This window comes from Magnolia sinica, chromosome 19, assembly GCF_029962835.1.
Source record: "Magnolia sinica isolate HGM2019 chromosome 19, MsV1, whole genome shotgun sequence".
NCBI classification, from domain to species: Eukaryota; Viridiplantae; Streptophyta; class Magnoliopsida; order Magnoliales; family Magnoliaceae; genus Magnolia; species Magnolia sinica.
Window position 1 is genome coordinate 11,749,976 of NC_080591.1, and position 16,181 is coordinate 11,766,156.

At 40.8% G+C, this 16,181-nt stretch overlaps 1 protein-coding gene across 1 annotated transcript in view; it reads left to right on the forward strand.

The window, feature by feature from the left end:
* The window catches only part of LOC131235676 (uncharacterized), a 41,154-nt gene extending 26,954 nt beyond the window's left edge, over window positions 1-14,200 (forward strand). The window contains exons 9-11 of the mRNA XM_058232960.1: window positions 561-1,343; window positions 6,587-6,628; window positions 12,969-14,200. Coding sequence (XP_058088943.1) covers window positions 561-1,343; window positions 6,587-6,628; window positions 12,969-14,104 — 1,961 coding nt within the window. The 3' untranslated portion in view covers window positions 14,105-14,200. The remainder of the gene's footprint in view (window positions 1-560; window positions 1,344-6,586; window positions 6,629-12,968) is intronic.
* Window positions 14,201-16,181: the final 1,981 nt, after the last annotated feature.

Genomic DNA, 16,181 nt, shown 5'->3' on the forward strand with positions numbered 1-16,181 from the left:
GGATTTCAAAATAGAAAACCTTAGGTCAAACTTGAAAGATTCCAAGTTTATCAGTGCAACCCGTTTGAAGCAATGAATAAACTCTAAGAAAGATGGCAAATATAAACTGACAATAGCAGAAGATTCATTCGGAGATTTCAGGAAAAAAAACAAAGAGAGAAAAATATTGGTTTTTGAGTATAGCCGAATGAAAAAAAAACATAACGCAAAAAATAAGAGTATTTTCATTTGAAAAAAGTCGATCCACACCGCGTGCATTTAGAAATGGAAGATAAAGTTTTGAAGGTCCAGTTAAGCTGACATGGTAAAAGTGAATTCTACGCCGGAAGATTTCTCAAAATTTTTCTCCCGTTTCTCTGTCCTGTCGTGTCTCATTTCTCTTCCATTTTGGGCCGTCCAATTGACCCGTACACCTGTCCCGTCAAACAGAAACGGTTGCAAGTCCAAATCAAAATCTAACCGATCAAACTTTCACACGCCTCATGGCCGCCGGGTGGAATTAGCAAGCCTCCCATCTGCATATATCAATTGCTCCAAAACCACCATCACCATTTCTTGTTAATCTCTCCAGTCCCTCCGAATGCAATCACATCACTTACTATCTTCCATCCTTTCCTTCTCCTTCTTCTTACTTGTCTTCCATGTGCCCACTTCTTCATCCCAAGCTGATAATCCAAACGACATATGCGCCCCCTTCAACTTTCGATGCGGAGAAATCGATCACACCATCAAATACCCATTTTGGGTCGATGGCCGTTCCAGGCAATGCGCCTTCCCAGGTTACAATTTCACTTGTCAAGACAATTCACTTATGATACAGATGCCATCAGAGACATACATTGTTAAGAATATCGATTATCAAAACAATATCCTAACGATAGTAGACACGGATTTCGTGAACCAGACGTGTCCAATATCAACTAACACAACCATCGAATACGGCTACTTCAATCCTACGGATCAAGTTCGGAACCTGACCTTGTACTACAATTGCATCACCTCCATTGAGCCATCTGGATTTCGCCGACTTCCTTGCTTCGCTGAGCCTAACAAGTTTGCCTACTTCACAGTCCAGACCGAATTCGACATGCTTGATACATTTGCAGATTGTGCTATGAGTGTCATTTCAATTCACGAAACGAATGTTGGTCGACTTGAAGATGATCCAAGGGTGTTCAGGGATGTTTTACAAGATGGTTTCAACGTGTCGTGGATCGTCGGCAACATTTGGTGCAAGCAATGTGTCAGCTCAGGAGGGCGCTGCGGATTCATGGAAGGCCTTTTTGCAGAGCCTACCTGTTATTGCAAGGACGGAGTACATACGACCGCGTGCCCAGGTATAGGTACGTCTTCTTTATCCCCCTAGATCTTGAAATGGCCAAATTTACATCTTCATTTGGAAATTGAGAAATATTCTTTCTTTTCTCTTCTTCTAATTCATTCGTGGAGTCATCATTTAGTAATTTAGCATTTCTGAGGAATTTTGTAGTAAAAATCCATAGAAGGTAAATGGAGGATTTCCATCATACCCAACTAACCATTACATGGACATTTCCAACAAGGTAAAAAATCATTGGTCGATTTCTCATTGTTTCATCTTACAAGGTTCCTATCTTTCACTTAAATTTTCAAAGATCTTACCAGCAAAAGTGAACGAGAAATATGGAAGAAACTCCTAATTGGACAAGAGCTATCAAAACATAAAACTAGAGCGGCCCCATTTCACAAGTTTTCCATATGAATTGCATCATCAGTCCAAAACAGAGAAGATATATGTGGAGGAGATTCATCTATGGACAATTGATATCGATACAAGGAAAGAAACGGGGAGGAAGATAAAATACCAATAATTGTGTGTGAGCATCTCTCTCTGTATAGTGAAACGGTTCTATGCGGTCGAGCTCATGGGAACTTCCCATGAGGTCGAGCTGTGTGGGCCCACCGTGATGAGTGTCGAACATCTACCCCATCAGTCAGATGCATCATTCCATGGTGGGCCTTGGGCTTAAAAATCAAGTCAATCCATGACTTTTGTGGGCCACACATACATAAGTTGAGAGGGGTTACCCTCCCATTAAAACATTCATAATCATTTGTTGGGCCCACAGATATGTTTTTTACAAATCCAGCCCATCCATTATGTGTGTCCCACTTGGATGAAGGGTCATACCAAGTTTCAGATGCATCGGAATTTTAGGTGGGCCCCACCAAGTGCTTTTATATATTTTAGGCATGTCTTCATATGATTTTAGATGCTATGGCCGACCTGAGTTCCGTATACAGCTGATTTTTGGCATATCCTATAATTTAAAGGGGACCCATCAAATGCACGGTGTTGATGTTCGACATACATCACGGTGGGGCCCACACAGCTCGACCTCATGGGAAGTTCCCATGAGCTCGACCGCATAGAACCATTTCCAACATGCCAAAAAATCATTGGTCTTTTGTCTCATTGTTTCTACTTACAAGTTTGTACTTTCACTTGAAGTTTCAAGTATGTTTCCAGCAAAAGAGAATAAGAAAGATGGAAGAAATATATATATACGGAACTCTCTCGATCGTGATCTGTCTTCAATGTCACGAGTACAATGGAGGTAGGTACGTGGTAGCTAGGAGAGTTCCAGTAGAATGGGGCATTGTACCGATACCCATAGAAAAGTCACCTACCGCCATGTCCAAGTCTTTACAAGTCAAGGATTCGGATTCCGTCCAGGCAAGGGTCCTATGGGGTCCACCATAATGTATGGGTTTTATCCACGCTCTCCTTCCATTTTTCCAGATCATTTTAGGCAAAGATCACAAAGCTGAGGGCGATCTAAAGTTCATGTGGACCACACCACAAGAAGCAACTGTGATAATGATATCCACTGTTGAAACATTCCTAGGGGCCACCATGATGTTCATTTGCCATCCAACCTCTTCACAAGGTCATATAGACCTTGGTGAAGGGAAAAATACAAATCTCAGATCATGTGTTTATGCCCTGATCGACCACAACTTGTGGCTTGCCCTGCTGGTAAGTCTCTGAGAGCTAATAGAATTTTTTTTTTTTTTTCAATTTTCATAGTTTCTTCTTCTTATTTTCTTTATTAAATTTTAATATAGGAAGAACAGAGTAGCGAAGCTGATAGGTCAGGTTCATTAGGGGCCTACACAAGTCCTATTCCAGCCGATTTATTTTCTAGCTTGTCCAGACCCAGCCGGAAATTCTGTTTCGAGCCTGAGTCTGTGACAGACAGAGACAGGGCAGGACCCAGGTTCCATCCAGGGTGCAAAAGAAAATGGATTAAACCTTAGCCCTTGCTTGACCCACTTACATTTGTGGAATGGTCCATCTATGGTAAGGGGCCATTAGAGTTTCACTCACTTGGTCCATTGCAGAAGTTGGATGGAAGTGAATCTGCTTACTGGGGGAATTTGTTAAAACTCGACGGCAAGTGGGACCTAAGTGCTTAAGCTTTTAAGAAATCAGTGGGGTCAAGCATGCTTCCCTTCCCATCACTACCCAATCTTGATCAGGTGGTGATAAAGCTCATTACAGATAACTTCAATTAATTCATTTTGAGAAAAAAAAATACCCAAACGAGAATCAGATAAAATCCCAATTTGTAAAGGTTTCCGTTTCCTGCAAGCTGATGCATAGAACAGAACATAAACCCATATGCTTGTAAGAAGTTGATCACCTGTAATGGAGTCCTACCATCAATCTTTAATCACATGTGCTAACGAGGGGGAAAAAAAGATACTGATTTATGCCATGTTTGGATACACTATTTAATTGAATTGCAATAATAGGTTCAGTGGAGCGAAAATGGCCAACTGAAATTAACTTGGTATTCATAATGAGAAAGAAGCCCTCAGATTACATTCCTTTCAAGCCCGACCTGGAAGTAATATAATTTTAGTTCTGAGCTTAGTCACTCAATATGAATTCAGAGAGCGGCAAGTCTGGTTTTGTCATTTCTACTACTGAAATAACTGTCACAATTCAATTCAAAAGTGTATCCAAACATAGCTAATGTGCTCTTCTTTCAATATGAACAATAACATATTTGTGCAGATGCACGCTCATACATGGCCACAATACACAATTATACAATTCCTTTCTTGATGTAGATGACACCAAGGAGACCAATGCAGTTGGCTTTGTTATTTAAAAATCAATGTCATATTGGAATATTGCTCTTATATATCATAAACTATCCAACTGTCTTGTGTAATTCCGTCTCTGTTTGACATCTTCCAATATTTTAGCTGGAAGACTGTTGTTAGGGTATACAGTCTTCAATATTGTACTTACATTGCAGTATGTTTGAGTGTGAGAGTAGTATACGTATATTCAATTTTCATATTGTGCACCATATCATTAGAGATTATGGTAAATCTTTTAGATTTCAATAGAGTTTATTTTGAGCTTATCTCTTGTAGGTACTTATCACTGTAAAAGGATCTCGGGAAGGAGCATACATGTCCTCTCCCCTTCTTTTCCCTATTTTTACAAATATACAGATGGGATTTTTACTGCAGAATTCCTCTGAAACTAGGATTTTACCAAATAATGTTTCTGCCAACCAAAAATGTAAGGAATTGCTTTATGAGCGGTGAAATTACTATAACGCGTACTGTACACTTTTTCCTTTAAAAGTGGCAAGGTAGAATTATGAGGCATATGTTATATTTTTATAATATCCAACCCATCCAATAAATGTGATCCACTATGATGTTTAGAAAAATAAAAAATTTGATCGATCTAAACATAAGGTGAGACGCACTATAAAAACAATATACAACATTTGAAAATATTAAAATTCAGGTGCAACCCCTTTGGTAATTTTATCAGAAAGATTTTTGGTTAGTGTGATTATTATGGTTAGACACGTATGTTTAATGGGTTGGATGTCATGCACACACCATGTGGGCCCCAAAAGTTTCTAACTTAAATTGTTTTTTAAAGAAAAAAACAATAAATCCGAGTACTTTGGTATCTTCCTAATGAGGGGGCCTTTTCACACTGTCTTGAGTGGAGTGGCCCGTGAGATGCAGGGGTACACTAGGGGTGGCATTTGAGACAGGTGGCTTGTGTGAGGTGGAATCCATGTGATGTGGGGGCCCATGAAGAGTGTCCGACCGATGACTTAACCTATGGAATGTAGGGCCAGGGTTATGAGATATAGGGATCAATTTTTCATACTCTATCAGTTTGAGCTTTCAGAGTAAGTTGTTAGTTCTGTTGCAACATAGTAGTATCAAAGCCGGAGGTCTTGTGTTCTCACACAAATTGCATCAATATCAATACAAGGAAAGAGATAGGGTGGGAGATAAAATATCCCAAACCTACCTCCCACCATGCATGAGGCAGTCACCTCCCCATCCAAGCCTTTACAAGTCTTTTTAGTCATCATCCCAGCCAAACAAGAAAATGGACGTGACTATAAAGAAATGTTAGATTTTTTTTTTTTCCTCGTTAAAACAGAGAGGGCTCTGGATTTCTGTTGAATGAATTACAATTCATTCTATTTCAATGGCTGCTCCTTCAAATCCTTCCTTCCTTCTCTCTTTCCTCTTCATATCTCAGCTTTCTACTCACTCAGCCAAAGAAGAACCTCATGCCCACCCAACGTGTCAAGCTTTTGGATGTAACAGAACAGACGAAAGCAGATTCCCTATCTCCAACTTCACCAGCCCTGAATGGGGGGTACACAGCATAAATTGTGATGAAGCAATAGCAAAGATCCAATCTAAAGAGCATGGAAGATGGTATGTGGTTAAAAGCATCTCCTACAAAAACAAGACACTAGTAATTCAAGATGCTGAACTCAATGATCACTTGCATTATGACATCTGCAATTCTCTTGACAACTTCATGTTGTCGTCCTCTCATTCGAAATACTTCCAAGTTGTAAGCCCCAACATCACCTTCTTGATATGCAAGCGTGGTTAATTATCATAGCGTTCCTCAAGATCACCCTAAGGAATTATTCAATTACATACACTGCAGAGCCTATGATCTCTATTATTCGCCCAGGAATGTACCGCTCCTGCCTTCTCAGCATGATTGTTCTGTCATTAAGCTTCCTATAGTGGTGTTGCCGCCACCTTTTGATCCCCACTGGTCAGACGACAACCTCTCGTCTCTGTTGGATTGTGGTTTTTACTCTTAAATGGAGTCCTCATGTGGACTGCTTCTTCGCATGTCTCAAGAACAAAAGTAGTACTTCCTTGCACGCTCCTGATACCAGTTTGAGTCACGGTAAAAGAATAGAAAATTGGGTCTGGTTGTTATAGTTTTTGCAGCTAAGGATTGAAGAAACTGAAAAGTCGATGCTTCTCAAGTTCTTAATCTAATAGTTCTTAATCTAATACCATTCACATTTCTTAGAGCCCGGCTGACCAGTGGTTTTTAACTTTTAAGAACTTATACTACTTGGAAAGAGATCTGTTATGAATTGGATTTCGCTTGTATATGATCCTATTTACTCTGTTTTCCATTTTCTTTTCTTTCACTTATTAGTTTGGATAGTCATGTTAAAAAGACAGCGTGATTTATGTTTTTCTTAACCTTCTATATGTTATGATTTTGCAGATAATGAGAAAAGAAGAAGGAATATACGGCTGATAGTAATAGGTATTATTCTTTTCAAATACCAACATCTTCTTTGGCTTCGTTTCCGATTCATGAGAAACTATGCTTGTGTTTGCCTTTGAGAAAAGAGAAGCTAACACAATATAATGGTTTGGACCATGGAATAGGTGATCCACACCTTGTAATTCCCATGACACAATTCCCGTGATCAAGCAATCCTAATTGACTTGGGTCAACAATCTAAAGATGGAAAGAAAAATTATAGACAAATAATCGACACCAAATGTCCAAAATATATTGAACTATTGATCATGACTGTTTGAGTTTGATACTCTCATGAACAGGATGGCTTTTGCTAGAAGAGTACTAGCATGATAACAAATTATTTCTAAAAAGAAGAAAAGTATAAAACTATATATATATATATATATATATATATAGAGAGAGAGAGAGAGAGAGAGAGAGAGAGAGAGAGAGAGAGAGAGAGAGAGAGAGAGAGAGAGAGAGATGCTCACCTACGCACCTACACATGTGTGCACCTTTGCACACATGTCATGGGTGTTGAATCCGAACGGTCCATAAGATGCGGAATCCCATGAAACCTTAGGAGGTGAATTTTCACCCTGATCTAAGATTCTGGTGGGCCATAGCAAAGATAAATTCAAATCAAGGGAAGAAACTGTTTGCATTTTTCATGGCCCACTGAAGTTTTGGATCAAAGTAAAAATTTGTACCAGGGGGTTTCATGAGGTTCTGCTTCATGTGGACAGTTCAGATTTGCGAGACTCATCAGATATGATGAGTTCTCAAAAAAGTTCGTATGTAGTAGGTACGAACTAGTTCACATGTGAGCATTTCTGTGTGTGTGTGTGTATATATATATCGGAATTACTAAAAACAGTAAATTTTCTTGAGTTTTCGTTTTTGAGCTGAAAGTGCGCGTTTTCTGGCGAAACTGAAAGATGCAACCCACTTAGTGGGCAGGTTCACCTCGGATGACCCGTTTCAATAAAGATTAATAGGTTGTGCGTCATATAACTGATGGAGTTTTCCTCCTCAGGTCAAAGGAGATGAGGTGCGGTTCGGATGCCACAAACAGTAGAATCCCCGCGCTGCTCGACCAGTCCTGCAGCCTGCTCGACCGGTCGAGTGAACAGTGCCCGCCAGTCCTGGGTCACTCGACTCAAAGTCCAGTGAGCTCCGTGAACAGTGCTCGACTAGTTGAGGGTCGGCTCGACCAGTCGAGTGAACAGTGCTCGACCAGTCCTACAGCCCGCACGACCAGTCTTGGTTACGCAGATTTGAGTCTGATTTTGTACGGGATTCGGAATTTTGAGGCGGCTTTCGCAAGGGTGCGAAAGAGAGTTTCCTAAACTATAAATAGGAGGTCCCTAGGGTTTTCTAAGGCATGCAAGAGGTAATATAAGAGGGTTTCCTAAAGCTTTGTAAGTGTTTGCCAAAGGGTTTAGGGCTATCAAAAGTATGAGAGAGAGAGAGACAGAAAGAGAGAGAGGAAGCTTGTGGAAGAGAGGTTATGATCGTAGAGGTGATCTACTATATCTTAGCGCCTCCACGTCCTCGTAATCGGTGAGATCTCTCCATTTTTCTTTTATTCCCTTATTATTTATTCACTCTTGCGTGAGTGAAGAAGGTTGTAATGTTCTACTTCATAGTGGATTGTTGATCTGTACGAGGTCCTGTGGTTTTTACCTCTTTGAGGGTTTTCCACGTAAAAATCTCTTGTGTGGTGTGGTTTATGCTTTGATTTATTTCATTGCTTTATTATCCCATAATTCTAGTTTGTTTTAGGAGGTTAAATCTTAAGGTTTTGTTCAAGGCCCCCAACAAAGTGGTATCAGAGCTAAGTTCATTAAACGGGTAGGATCGGTTTTGAATTATGGAAGGTGGCTCATCAAGGATGATCAGCCTCAATGGTTCTAACTGGATCATATGAAAGGCTAAGATGAAGGACTTACTTTATTGCAATGACTTATATTATCTAATTTTAGGCATATCAGCAAAATCCAAGGATATGTTTGATGATGATTGGAAGAAGATGGACCGAAAGGCGGTGGGGTTTATTAGATAATGGTTGGACGATTCCGTATTTCACCATGTGTCTACGGAGACCTCAGCCGCTAGCCTATGGCTGAATTGGAAGGGTTGTATGAGAGGAAAACAGCCGGTAATAAAATCTTCCTGATAAAATGACTTGTGAATCTTAAATTCAAAGATGGTGGTTCTGTGGCCGAGCGTATGAATGAGGTTAGTAATATAGTGAACCAGCTCTCCGTTATGAAGATAGTCTTGGATGATGAATTGCAGGCTTTGCTATTGCTTAGTTCCTTGCCTGATAGTTGGGAGACATTGTTGATGTCTCTAAGTAACTCCGCGCCAGACGGAAAGATATCCATAGAACAGGTTATCAATTGTCTCTTCAATGAGGAGAAAAGGAGGAAGTCTTAGGGATCTACTCAGCAAGAGACCCTTGTGACACAGGAACGAGGGAGAGGAAAGAACAGGAAGGGTGGGAAGGCCTGAGATAAATCAAGAGGCAAGTCGAATATAGGGAAGGATGTTGAATGGTGGAATTGTGGCAAGAAGGGCCACTATAAACATGAATGTCGTAAAAATAAGAATGACAAAAAAGAAAAAGGAAAGGAGAAGAAAGATGAATCAGATTCCACTGCGGTCGCTTTAAATGGCAACGTTGTAGTTATTCTTTCAACAGATCATGATGTTTGTTTCACGGCTACGAGTCAGGACACCGATTAAGTAATTAACTCAGGAACTTCTTTTCATGCGACTCCACGCAGGGACTTCTTCGTAAGCTACAAGTAAGGTGACTATAGGACTGTGAAGATGGAAAATTCTGGTGTATCGAAGATCGTAGGAGTCGGTAATATTTGTGTGAAGACCGATGTGGGCTGTACATTGGTTCTCAGGGATGTGAGGCATATCCCAGACCTTCGCCTCTACTTGATGTCGACAGGAAGGTTGGATGATGATGGTTATGAAAGTCAGTTTGCTGGTGGGCGCTGGAAGCTCATCAAGGGTTCGTTGATTGCAGCCAGAAGAAAGAAGTGTTGCACCCTTTACAAGGGAAGTGTCAGTGTGTGCAAGGGTGGGTTGAACACAGTGAAAGATTCAGCTATTGACATGTGGCACAGGCATATAAGTCACATGAGTGAAAAAGGGCTTCAGCTACTAGTAAGGAAGCAGCTCCTTCTAGATGTGACATGTACGCCTCTCAAAACCTGTGTTGATTGTTTATCAGGGAAATAACATACAGTTTTATTTATTAAATCTGCGTCTCATGTTAATAAAGTGCATGCATTAGATTTGATTTATTCTGATATTTGTAGTCCTATGAGGATAAAAACCTTGGGTGGGGCATTGTATTTTGTTACTTTTATAGATGATGCATTTAGGAGGGTTTGGGTTTATGCTTTGAAATCCAATGATGAGGTCTTTAGTGTGTTTAAATTATTCCATGTTATGGTCGAGAGAGAAACATATAGATCATTGAAGTGCATCCGCACTGATAATGGTGGTGAATACATTGGCGACTTCCATGAGTATTGTAAGTACCTGGGTATACGACATAAACAGACGATTCCCAAGTCCCCTCAGTATAATGGTGTGGCTGAACGAATGAATTACACCATTGTAGAGAGAATCAGATGTATGTTATCCCACGCGAAGTTGCCGAAGACGTTCTGGGGAGAAGCAATGCACACGGTAGTATATCTGATAAACAGGTCTTCATTAGCCCCCTTGAATAGAGAAGTACCTGAGAAGGTGTGGACTAGACATGATCCATCGTATAGTCATCTCAGGGTATTTGGGTGCAGGGCATCCGTTCATGTACCAAAGGACAAGAGGTCCAAACTCGATATGAAGATCAGGCAGTGTGTGTTCTTGGGGTACGGTGATGAACAGTTCGGTTATAGATTGTGGGATCCGACTAAGAGGAAGCTCGTCAGGAGCAGAGATGTGGTTTTCTTTGAAGATCAGTGTATAGAAGACATTGTTAAGCCAGAGAAGAACCAGCCTAGTTCAGGTGAGCTAGAGGATATGGATCTGATTATTCCTCCCATGGTGCCTGATAACGGGGGAGTAAAGCAAGGTGCAGAGGACGAGGGAGTTCCTTTAGAAGATGGACCAGGGGAGTAACCCCTACTTGATCCACCTGTTGAGTTATAGGTGACTCATTTAGGGACAGACAGCCGTCCAAGAGATACTCGCCGCATGTGTACATTATGCTAACTGATGGGGGAGAGCCAGAAAATTATTCTGAGGCCCTAGCCGACGATCATAATGGGGAGTGGTTAAAAGCTATACAAGAGGAGATAGAATCCTTGCATAAGAACCACACCTATGATATAGTGAAGTGAATACTGTGGTATCTAAGAGGCTCATCCAGGTTGAGCCTATGCTATGGTGACGGAAAATCTGTGTTAGAGGGCTACACAGATGCAGATATGACAGACGACATAAACTCCAGGAAGTCTATGTCGGGGTTCATGTTTACGTTTGCAGAGGAAGCGATTTTTTAGAAGAGCAAGCTACAGAATGTCGTAGCGTTGTTGACGACAGAGGCTGAGTACATTGCAGTCACAGAAGCATGTAAAGAGATGCTTTGGATGAAGAGGTTCCTAAAGGAACTTAGCCTGAAGTAGGAGCAGCACATGGTCTGTTGCGATAGTCAAAGTGCTATATACTTGAGCAAGAATCCAAGTTAGCACTCTAAGTCGAAGCACATAGAGATTCAGTATCACTGGATCAGGGATACTTTGGAACAGAAGGTGTTACAGCTTGAGAAGGTCCACATGGATGATAATGGGTCAGACATGATGACCAAGGCTTTGCTTGAGGTTTGTAGAAACCGGGTTAGCTTGAAGAAAGTGAATTCCTCCTGAATCGGAAAGGGAGAGATTTAATGGGGTTTTTCTCCTCAGGTTAGAGAAGATGAGGTGTGATTCGGATGCCACAAACAGTGGAATCCCTGCGCTGCTCGACCAGTCTTGCAGCCTGCTCGACCGGTCAAGTGAACAATGCTTGACCAGTCCTGGGTCACTCGACTCAAAGTCCAGCGAGCTCTGTGGACAGTGCTCGACCAGTCGAGTGAACAGTGCTCGACCAGTCGTGCAGCCTGCACGACCAGTCCTAGTTACGCAGATTTACGTCCGATTTTATGCTGAATTCGAAATTTTGAGGCGGCTTTCGTAAAGGTGCAAAAAAGAGTTTCCTAAACTATAAATAGGAGGTCCCTCGGGTTTTCTAGGGTATGTAAGATGTAATGTAAGAGGGTTTCTTAAAGCTTTGTAAGGATTTGCGAAAGGGTTTAGGGCTATCAAAAGTGTGAGAGAGAAAGAGAGAGAGGAAGCTTGTAGAAGGGAAGTTATGCTCGTAGAGGTGATCTACTATATCTCAACGCTTCCACGTCCTCGTAATTGGTGAGATCTCTCCATTTTTCTTTTATTATCTTATTGTTTATTCACTCCTACGTGAGTGAAAGTTGCAATGTTCTACTTCATAGTGGATTGTTGATCTGGACGAGGTCCCGTGGTTTTTACCTCTTTGAGGGTTTTTCACGTAAAAATCTCTTGTATGATGTGGTTTATGCTTTGATTTATTTCATTGCTTTATTATCCCATAATTCTGGTTTGTTTTGGGAGGCTAGATCCTAAGGTTTTGTGCAAGGCCCCCAACAATAACAATACCCAGATCAAAAGATATAATCAATTTACGGTCCACCTTCTTTTGGTCCACCCATGCTAGGAATGTATCTGTGTCATGTCCTACATCACCTCTCTGGTCCATCTTGGCCATGAAAGTGTTCACGACCTGCTCTACTTCACCGCACAATAGTCTATGCTGTGTGAGAAGCGGGCTAAGCTTTTAGTTGATGAATGTTAGCCACATCTCATTAAAATGGCTCCTTTGAGTATTAATTTGCAAACATTATCATCAAACAACCACATATATACATTAAACTCAAACATTAGAAATTTTTATATAATTCATTGAATAAATCTATAAATGTATTAATAATGATCTGCTGGGCCCTACAAAGGTCAACAACGTAGACTTATCATACCTCCAATTTTTTATACTATTGAATGATCTGTGTGTTAATGAAAGAAGTTGTACTTAACTACCATGAACTATTGCATATGGGCCTGACCTTAAATTTCCAATGTACCAAATGCATTTGTATGTGATAATTCTAACCATCTAACCTTTGAGTATGAATATATATTGTGTGCATTACACATTAATGGACATGGTAGGTTTTTCCTCACCTAAATGTCCTCTTATAAAGAGAGATGCAATGTTTTGAGGACAATTTCTAAGTTATCTTCACTTCATCCTTTAGGTGTGTCTGGAGCAGCTGGGGGCATCTTTCTCGTATGCCTCTTCTTCTTCCTCTCTCGAGTCATCTCCTCAATCACCTCTAGACAGAAATTCTGGCTGGATAATCCAATTTTCATTTGGAAGAAGAGAACAAAAGATGCCCACAACGTGGAGGAATTTCTAAAGAATTATGGATCACTCATTCTACAAAGATATAGGTATTCCGAAATCAAGAAGATAACCAACTCTTTCAAAGACAAGCTAGGTCAAGGAGGCTACGGTGGTGTATTCAAAGGGAAGCTCTTCGATGGCCGTCTAGTCGCCGTGAAGGTCTTGAATGAGACCAAGGGCAACGGAGAAGAATTCATCAACGAAGTCGCTAGCATTGGTAGAACATACCATGTCAACATTGTGACGCTTCTCGGTTTCTGTTCTGAGGGGTCCAAAAGAGCACTCATCTATGACTTCATGCCTAATGGTTCTCTTGAAAAATTCATCTATGCTGAGAAACCAAGAACAACAAATCATACTCTTTGTTGGGAAAAGCTATACCAGATTGCAGTTGGCATTGCTCGAGGTCTAGAGTATCTACACCGTGGTTGTAGCATGCGTATATTGCATTTCGACATAAAACCACATAACATTCTTCTAGACCAAGATTTCTGCCCCAAGATTTCAGATTTTGGTCTAGCGAAGCTATGCCCAACGAAAGACAGTATCATATCTATGTTGGGTGCTAGAGGGACTGTTGGTTATATTGCGCCCGAAGTATTCTGTAGAAACTTTGGAGGAGTTTCATACAAGTCTGATGTTTATAGCTATGGAATGATGGTGCTAGAAATGGTTGGAGGACGAAGAAACTTTGATGCAGGAGTCGAGAATACTAGTGAGATATATTTTCCACAATGGATATACAAGCGTCTTGATCTAAATAAAGATTTGTTACTGCATGGAATATCGACACAAGTGGAAGAAGAAACTGCAAGGAAGATGATTATAGTGGGATTGTGGTGCGTACAAACACATCCCACGAATCGGCCTACAATAAGTAGGGTTGTGGAGATGTTGGAAGGAAGCCTGGAAAGCTTGCCGATGCCGCCTGATCCAGTTCTATCTTCACCCTCAAGGCCAGAATTAGAGTTTTCCACAACAACATGAGCTTCAAGAACAGTTTCGAAAATGCCCACCTAGATAAGTGCAGTTCCAATTGTTGGAGAGGATTAAAACATATGAAATTAATGGCTCATTTTTGCTAATAAGGGAGGTTTTTATTTATCAATTGTAATGAAATTGTTCCCATGTGCATATTTTAGCCTTAAAAATTTTCTTTCTTTTCAAGAATATACTAATCCTCTGGACTGGGATGGTTTGTATTTGAGGAAATATTTCTTTTCTGATCATTTGCAGTAGCTGTGTGCATGCATATGGGTCTCCATAGATCGTTGGTGGATCGATTAATTCCTCATTTTATACTACTAGCTAGTGTGCTATCATCCATAATTTCTCAGGTGGAAACAATGGCCATTGACCATTAAAAACTTTTGTGGGGCCACGCAAGTTTTGGATCAAGCTGATATTTGTGTTTTCCCTTCATCCAGGCCTGTGTAACCTTATCAACAGGTTGGATGAAAAATAAACATTACGGTGGAACCCAGGAAGTTTTTAATGGTGGACGGTCATGAACCCTGTTTACTAGTGTGGTCCACTGGAGATTTATATCTGCTTCATTTTTGGGACTGTCCACCTACAAGGAGTGAAAAAAATGGGTGGACGGCGTGGATATAAAAAATACATACATTGAGGTGGGCCCCACAGCAGGACTCGACCACTAAGCTGTTGCCGGACTCACCTAATCCGCGCCCAACTCTCTTGGTGTTCGTTTTGACCCTGTAGCGATTCAGGATCCACCATGTGTCGCCATCTACTGGGGCCTACATGCTAAGATAATCCGATGATTTGAACCGTTCATTTTCTACTTACTATCATAAATAAGCTGTTATCCTTTAATTACCCGTTAGTCATGATCCTAAGCTTTGGTTTTAGTCGAATTTGAGCCCTTGAAAGATTACTTTTCATTCGTTGTGGTAAAAGCATCCACAGAGCTGATGGTCCCAATCATCCCTTGATCATAAGTTTATTAAGTCATTTCGTATAGCATATAGGCCAAAGCATGGACGGTTCAGATCATCAGACCGCTTAGCATGTGGGATTCAATGGGCATCGACAGAGGCTATATCCTGAGTCCCGACTGACTTTAATCTTGGAATCTGGACAACTCACGATTTTACCTTTAACCATCCATTTTATAGCCATTGTATGATGGATGGTTATGATTTCTATACAGATGTGATTTTATAGATTTGCTCCACCATGGTATGCCCCTCAATTTGGATGGTCTGGATAACTGGACAGTCATCACCTTTTTTTTTTTTCTCTCTGTTTTTTGAAGGCTGGCAAATCTGACTCTTTCACGCGTTAAGAGCACTTTTCCGTTGCGAATAGTCAGTGCATGTCAAAGAATGAGAAATTTCCGACTATACGACCCATTTCCGAGACGAAGCCCACCTCATTTTACCTTCCAAGAGTAAGCCCCAGCTGTACGGACGCTTTCCCACGGGTCGAAATTGCCCCCTGCTTTTTTTCCTTCAACGGATCGGCTGGTGGCTGAAGGCTGGGGTTCCTATTACTACGAATTATAACCGTAGCAACAGCGGCAGCCATTGACAAAATTAATACAGCTGGCTGTACTGCCGATCCGGCGGTAATGCTGCCGACCTCTGGACATCTGTGAGGTAGTGCCGCCCAGGTGCGGTAGCTCCACCCAGTTTTTGGTTAAAAAATTGGGTGCATAATTTTGAACGGGCCCCACACTCAATGATCATGATTTTGGTGGGCCGTACATCCACCTGTGCACTTTTTTTTTTTTTTTTTTAGCATAGACAACTTTATTCTACCTACATTTTTATCTAATACATATTTATATAAATATGTATATATAAGCATATAAAAAAATTTTCTCTCTTTTTCCCATTTATTTCTTTATTCATTTAACAAGATTGTCTTCTAAACCAAAATTAGTTACTTGATGTACCCTATATGATTTTTGGGGTAGGAGAAGCTACTTTAGCCAACCAACCTCTTTATTTTCCAAGATTTCATCAGGTTGATGGTCGAAAATCCATTTCATTCACTTCGCTGTAAATTTCAATCAATTCGTGGTCAATTTCATTCATTT